This window comes from Borostomias antarcticus (genome assembly GCF_949987555.1).
Source record: "Borostomias antarcticus genome assembly, chromosome: 1".
Lineage (NCBI taxonomy): Eukaryota > Metazoa > Chordata > Actinopteri > Stomiiformes > Stomiidae > Borostomias > Borostomias antarcticus.
The window spans coordinates 27,003,244-27,010,743 of record NC_140234.1 but is presented as its reverse complement, the minus strand read 5'-3'; the positions used below and the strand labels follow the sequence as shown (position 1 = coordinate 27,010,743).

At 47.5% G+C, this 7,500-nt stretch overlaps 1 protein-coding gene across 1 annotated transcript in view; it reads left to right on the top strand.

The window, feature by feature from the left end:
• The window catches only part of hepacama (hepatic and glial cell adhesion molecule a), a gene marked incomplete at both ends in the record, with an annotated part of 35,139 nt that overhangs the window by 24,765 nt on the left and 2,874 nt on the right, over positions 1-7,500 (top strand). Inside the window, 2 exons of the mRNA XM_084454529.1 lie at positions 4,749-5,102; positions 7,291-7,500. The exon at positions 7,291-7,500 is cut by the window's right edge and continues 72 nt beyond it. Coding sequence (XP_084310655.1) covers positions 4,749-5,102; positions 7,291-7,500 — 564 coding nt within the window. The remainder of the gene's footprint in view (positions 1-4,748; positions 5,103-7,290) is intronic.

Below are 7,500 nucleotides of genomic sequence, written 5' to 3'. Positions count from 1 at the left end.
GCACATCTACTGGTGTAGAAGACAGTGTTGTGTTACTACTTTTACCAGCAATGTTCCTTTTTCTTGTTTCTGTGAAACGAATAACATCCTAGATGGTGTGTCAGTGTTCATCCTCTATTGTGTGTCAGTGTTCATCCTATATAGTGTGTCAGTGTTCATCCTATATAGTGTGTCAGTGTTTATCTATTGTGGGTCAGTGTTCATCCTATATAGTGTGTCAGTGTTTATCTATTGTGGGTCAGTGTTCATTCTATATAGTGTGTCAGTGTTTATCTATTGTGGGTCAGTGTTCATTCTATATAGTGTGTCAGTGTTCATTCTATATAGTGTCAGTGTTCATTCTATATAGTGTCAGTGTTCATCATATATAGTGTGTCAGTGTTTATCTATTGTGGGTCAGTGTTCATCCTATATAGTGTGTCAGTGTTGTATAACCCGGTTAATCCAGCCATGCTGTTGTTGGTTGTTATTGTTCATGTGCAGCCGCTCTGCTGGATGAGCTCCATACAGGATTGGGTCTGCAGCCTGGAGCTACAGTATTGTGAGGGTGAGGTAGGTCTATTATGAGGGTGGGGTAGGGTAGGTCTATTATGAGGGTGGGGTAGGGTAGGTCTATTATGAGGGTGGGGTAGGGTAGGTCTATTATGAGGGTGGGGAAGGGTAGGTCTATTGTGAGGGTAGGGTAGGTCTATTATGAGGGTGGGGTAGGTCTATTGTGAGGGTTGGGGTAGGTCTATTGTGAGGGTTGGGGTAGGGTAGGTCCATTATGAGGGTGGGGTAGGTCTATTATAAGGGTTGGGGTAGGGTAGGTCTATTATGAGGGTAGGGTAGGTCTATTATGAGGGTTGGGGTAGGGTTGGTCTATTGTGAGGGTAGGGTAGGTCTATTGTGAGGGTTGGGGTAGGTCTATTGTGAGGGTTGGGGTAGGGTAGGTCTATTGTGAGGGTTGGGGTAGGGTAGGTCTATTGTGAGGGTTGGGGTAGGGTAGGTCTATTGTGAGGGTTGGGGTAGGTCTATTATGAGGGTTGGGGTATGGTGGGTCTATCGTAAGGGTATGGTAGGTCTATTGTGAGGGTCGGGGGAGGTATATTGTGAGGGTTGGGGTTGGGTAGGTCTATTGTGAGGGTATGGTAGGTCTATTGTGAGGGTATGGTAGGTCTATTGTGAGGGTATGGTAGGTCTATTGTGAGGGTAGGGTAGGTCTATTGTGAGGGTAGGGTAGGTCTATTGTGAGGGTATGGTAGGTCTATTGTGAGGGTATGGTAGGTCTATTGTGAGGGTTGGGTAGGTCTATTGTGAGGGTATGGTAGGTCTATTGTGAGGGTTGGGTAGGTCTATTGTGAGGGTTGGGTAGGTCTATTGTGAGGGTTGGGTAGGTCTATTGTGAGGGTGGGAGGGGGATGTAGGTTAAGTATTATTAGGATATCAGGAGTCTCTGTGGCCTGGCTGAGGGGCCTGGTTCTGGGACAGGGCAGTCTGTAGCCTGGTTCTGGGACAGGGCAGTCTGTAGCCTGGTTCTGGGACAGGGCAGTCTGTAGCCTGGTTCTGGGACAGGGCAGTCTGTAGCCTGGTTCTGGGACAGGGCAGTCTGTAGCCTGGTTCTGGGACAGGGCAGTCTGTAGCCTGGTTCTGGGACAGGGCAGTCAGAGCCTGGTTTCACCCAGACCCTGGTTCTGCAGCTAGAGGAGTGAGATGTAGAACAGGGCCTGATGGTGAGGAACTGCTATTAGCAGAATCACTGGACCCTGTGTCTGTGTCCTACTCTCCCAAACACAAAGAGCCAAAGAACATGTTTCTCTCTTTCTCTCTCTCTCTCTGACCCCCTCTCTCTGGGAGGAAACAGTCCAACAATCCTCGTCTTTGTTTCCTCGCCTTGGCAACCCCCATCAGCGGCACAAATGGTTGCCAGGGCGATGAAGCGAAGCCATGCAGACTCGCTACGGGGAGCATAGCCCCCCCCCCCCTCCTCTCTCTATACATATAACCCAGCAGGCCGAGTGGCGGCCATCACTTACTACTAACGACCAGAGGTGCTGGCGGTAGCCCTGGGGGGTGGACAAGCTAGCTTATATCTCTTTTACACTGAGCCATATGCTAGCAGGCTATACTGCACCCGCCCAGTGACCTTCCTCTGACATGGGCCACTCCACCTCATTACCTATACCTTTCCAGAGGTGATCATCATCATCTTCTTCTCTCTCTCTCTCTCTCTGTGTGATCATCATTATGGTTATCATCATTATCTTATTTTCTCTCTCTCTCTCTCTCTCTCTCTCTCTCTCTCTCTCTCTCTCTCCAACCCCCCTCTCCCCATCGTTCTTTTTCTCTCTCCATCTCTCCCTGTTGAGGGGTGTATGAAAAGGGTCTGCCGTGAAGCCAGGATGTGGCGACTTATAGGACCCCCTGCTGTGAGCAGAATGACTTCACTGTGTCTGGTTACCAGGGCAGAGTGCGGCTCTAAAGGTTGATATGTGTGTTACGGTCTAAACCTTCCCCTTTCATCCACCTGGCAGGGGGAGGACAATTAGTGGGACACGCATCCAAACCAGTTTGATATGAGAGAGTTCATGTCCTTTTGGGAGAATGACTGATGAAGGTCATAAGGTGAAAGGTTCCTGAGTTGGAGATGCAAGCAGAGTTCTGTGAGAGCATGACTGAGCAGAGCTATCAGTCTCTGTAGATATAGATCCAGACCGCTCTATTTCCACCCCCTGTGATGTTCCTCCCCGATCCAGCAGGGGGTGATGTTGCTGTGTGTGTCTACAGTAGGTCTACTGACCTGTATCAGAATGTATGGCCCAGTCCCAATGTCCACCCTTACGGACTCACAGACTTTGAGGCACATTCATGCTAAGTGGGTGAGGGGTTAGGGCTGTCCCATTGTCAAATCGTCAAGTACATGAGGGCTCTCTGGCAGACCATTGAGCCCTTTATGCCCCCTTACCGTGAGTCTGCACTTTTGCAGACTTCGCCTAAGGGAATTACCCACAGTTCATATCGTTGTGACGTGAAACACCGGGTCACCTGAAGAACAGCCAATAAACAAGCACAGACAGATCCACCAACCCTAATGTTCACGTTACAAAACAAAATATGTTTTCATGTTTTCAGCTGGACTTGCTTATCTGCACAAGTAGCCTTATGATTATTTTTGGTTTCATTATTTTTAAGTATAGGATATTAACCCTATGGGTTTGTATAATTTGATTTGTTAAAAAATATGTAGGTAGGCTATGGTTATAAATTACATCGATTTCTGTTGCTCTAAATCATATGATTTCCCAGTTAAAAGCAGTATGACATTAATCACCCATTTCGGTGCAGTGTTCTTTGAATTGAGATTTCCAACATGAATATGGAAAGAGTCGTGAGGTGCAGGAATGTGTGTTGTCATTCTTAAGTAAATACTTTTGGATTCATCATAAACAAGAATCACACAGGCAGTAATGTAGTTCACATATGACCACAAAATGAAATGATTTCAACAAGTTGAACAGACATGTTTTGAGGGTAACACAGAGAGCTGTGATAATGTAAAGGGGATTTGACTCAGCCCAAAATTAATTTACATGAAGGCCTACAAGAAAAACATGTAAAATTGAAATGTAAAATATAAAGTCCCACACCTACAATAGTAAGAAATATGTTTTCATGTCAACGTAATGTGATCTTACAAGTGCTGTCCTATTCCTTTTATACCATTTTGAGCCCTTGCAGCCTCTCACACTCAACCACTACCAGGTGACGTCAATAAGTCTGTGAGGGCTCAGGGCTTGAGGGTTCAGGGCATGAGGGTTTAGGGCTTGAGGGTTTAGGGTATGTGAGGGCTCAGGGCTTGAGGGTTTAGGGAGGACATTGGGCCTGCGTTCCAAATCGCATACTACCCTACTATATAGTATGCCAAAACAGGATGTAGTATGTCCCAATACATAGTATGCCACATGCAGTATGGCACAAATACCAGGATGTCCTACTACATCCGGTCGTATTTTGCAGTATGCAAGCCAGCAGGCTTTTCTGGTTATTCTGACCCACAATCCTGTGCGCAGCGGAAATGTGCGTCACATGTGCGAGTCGTGACAGCTGTAGACGAATGTCACGTTATGGACAGCGACGCATGTGGGCAAATTTCAAGGTGCAATGTTATGACAAGGTAGTATGTCCCAATTGGATGCCTACTGCTTGCAAAGTACGTACATTCTAAGGGCAGCTGTAGTAGGTATTGGTAGTAACATCTCTACTCCACTACACTTTGTGAATTTAGAGCTTAACTGTTGTAATATCATGGATAGGCCTAGAGACAAAAGACGTGTTTGTTACCAGCGTTGTGTAGCCAGCGTTCAATGATATACAATAAACATATCACAATATTGTTTTCACCTTGACGATACGTATTGTGGCGTTTCTGTATCGTGATATACTTGTGGCACGATATATTGTTACACCCATAATATGTGTACATATGTGTCTGTGCATATGTGTTGCATGTATACATGTATATAGGTCTACATGTTGTGTATGCTTGTTTGAATACTTTGATTGTTATGTCTGCTCTACAGTATACCGCCCCGCCCCCCCCCCCGCCCCCTCCCCTCCCCAATCCTGCCTTTATTGTTGTGGTTGTTTTGTTTCGTTTTCTCTTGTCTGTTTGTTGTGTGTAAAATGTTGTCTTTGACTGTAATGTGTGATAAAAAAAAAAAAGAATAAAAAAAGGTGTGTCCAGTCCTGTCCTCTGTGCTGTCCTCCAGGCAGCACCCGGGTGTGGGGGGTGAACGTGACCAGCCCCAGCCCCCTGGTGAGGGGCACCCTGGGGGGTGACGCCCTCCTGTCCGTCGCCTACTCCAGCCGCAGCGCCGACCCGCCCGTCATCAAGTGGCAGCTGAGGCGTGAGCGGGACAAGCCCGTGACCGTGGTCCAGTCCGTGGGCGCCGCCGTGATCGGGAGCCTGCGGCCGGAGTACCGGGACCGGGTCCTGGTTCTGCAGAACGGGTCTCTGCTCCTGCGCAGCCTGCAGCCGGCGGACGAGGGGGCCTACGAGGTGGAGGTCTCCATCACAGACGACTCCTTCACCGGGGAGGGACACATCAACCTCACTGTCGACGGTAGGCACGGGGACATGGGCACGGTAGGAACAAGGACATGGGGACGGTAGGAACAAGGACAGGGGGACGGTAGGCACGGGGACATGGGGACGGTAGGAACAAGGACATGGGGACGGTAGGCACGTGGACATGGGGACAGTAGGAACAAGGACATGGGGACGGTAAGCATTGGGACGGTAGGAACAAGGACATGGGGACGGTAGGAACAAGGACATGGGGACGATAGGCACGGGGACATGGGGACGGTAGGAACGGGGACATGGGGACGGTAGGCACGGGGACGGTAGGAACAAGGACATGGGGACGGTAGGAACATGCCTTGATCACGGCCGAAGCCGCAGCCCTCCGGGCCAGCCGATACCCTGCAACTGCTTCTGGACATATCCCGGAAGGCCTCCTTCTTCAGTCGGACTGCTTCCCTGACCACCACTGTCCACCACGGTGTCCGAGGGTTACCGCCCCTTGAGGTACCTATGGCCCTCAGGCCGCAGCTCCCAGCCCCAGCTTCAGCAATGGAGGCTTTGAACACCGACCACTCATGTTCGATGTCCCCAACCTCCACAGGGATGCCAGAGAAGCTGTCTTCCTCCAGACGTTCCCAGTTCACCCTCACTACACGCTTGGTTTTTCCAGGTCTGTCCAGAGGTTTCCCCTGCCATTGAAACCAGCTCACCACCAGATGGTGATCAGTGGACAGCTCTGCCCCTCTCTTTGCCCGAGTGTCCAAAACACATGGCCTCAGATCAGATGATACAATAACAAAATCTATCATCGACCTTTGGCCTAAGGTGTTCTGATGCCAGCTGTACTGGTGGGCATCCTTGTGTTCGAACATGGTGTTTGTTATGGACAAACTGTGGCTAGCACAGAAGTCCAACAACAAAACACCACTCGGGTTCAGATCGTGGTGGCCATGCCTCCCAATCACGCCCCTCCAAGTGTCTCCACCATTGCCCACGTGTGCATTGAAGTCCCCCAATAGGACAGTGGAGTCCCCTGCAGGAGCCCCAAATAGGACTCCACTTAGGGTCTGCAGGAAGGCCGAGTACTCTGAACTGCTGTTCGGTGCATAAGCACAAACCACATTATGTACACACAAAATATCCTAACAATAGCACAGAATACATGAGATGAAAACAAAATCATATAAAAATAAGAGGTATACCCAGAGGTAGCTTTTTCTAGTTCTGAATCTCAAGTGTAGCCTACAGTAAGTAACCTGTCTCTGAATACCTTGAAAGAGCTCTATAAACACAATGTGCTAATACTCATAATACATTAATCTCTGAGTGAGTGCTCTTCTTATTTTAAAGCTGATCATACTGGTAATCGGGGTTAAATTCAGTTTGTTCCAGATTCCAGTATTTTATCTTCCATCTTATTTTCCTGCTTTTTGTTTATTTTGTCTAGTTTTATGTGAAGGACTTAGTGCATGCACACTCTCTGTTGTAAAGCACATTGAGCTGCATTTATTTGTATGAAAGGTGCTACACAAATGAAGTTTATTATTATTATTATTATTATTATTATGACTATTGACATAGCTGTATACATTACGGATTTCTTTAAAGCACTGGTGTTAAGTAAAGTAATGTGAGAGGTTTGGTGAAGGCATGTCTAGTCTCATGACAATACCAGTTGTGTGTATTCTGTGTGTATGTTGCCTTGAGGCACAAATGTGTGTAATATATTGGACCAGGCTGTAAGCCAGTCTCTCCTCCACCCTCACCCAAGACATGCATTCCTTCCACACTCGCTCTCGGAGCGGTGGAGAGCAAGACATAACTGCAGTAGTAACTGTAGTAATGATAATCTAGTAATGACACCATTGTAATGATAATCTAGTAACGAGTAGTAATGGTACTGTTGTAATGATAATGTAGAAATGACACTGTTGTAATGATAATGTAGTAATGACACTGTTGTAATGATAATGTAGTAATGACACTGTTGTTATGATAATGTAGTAATGACACTGTTGTAATGATAATGTAGTAATGACACTGTTGTTATGATAATGTAGTAATGACACTGTTGTAATGATAATGTAGTAATGACACCGTTGTAATGATAATGTAGTAATGACACCGTTGTAATGATAATGTAGTAATGACATTGTTGTAATGATAATGTAGTAATGATAATGTAGTAATTACAATGTTGTAATAGTGCTGTCCTCCCTGTCCAGTCCCCGTGTCCAGGCCGTACGTCCAGATGATCGCCTCCTCGGTCCTGGAGCTCAGCGAGTTCTTCCACCTCCACTGTTCCCACGACAACGGCAGCAAGCCCACCTACGGTTGGCTGAAGGGGGGGAAGGTCCTGACCAATGACTCGCGCCTGCTGCTGTCGCGCGACCAGAAGGTGCTGACCATCTCGCAGGTGGTGATGTCGGACGACG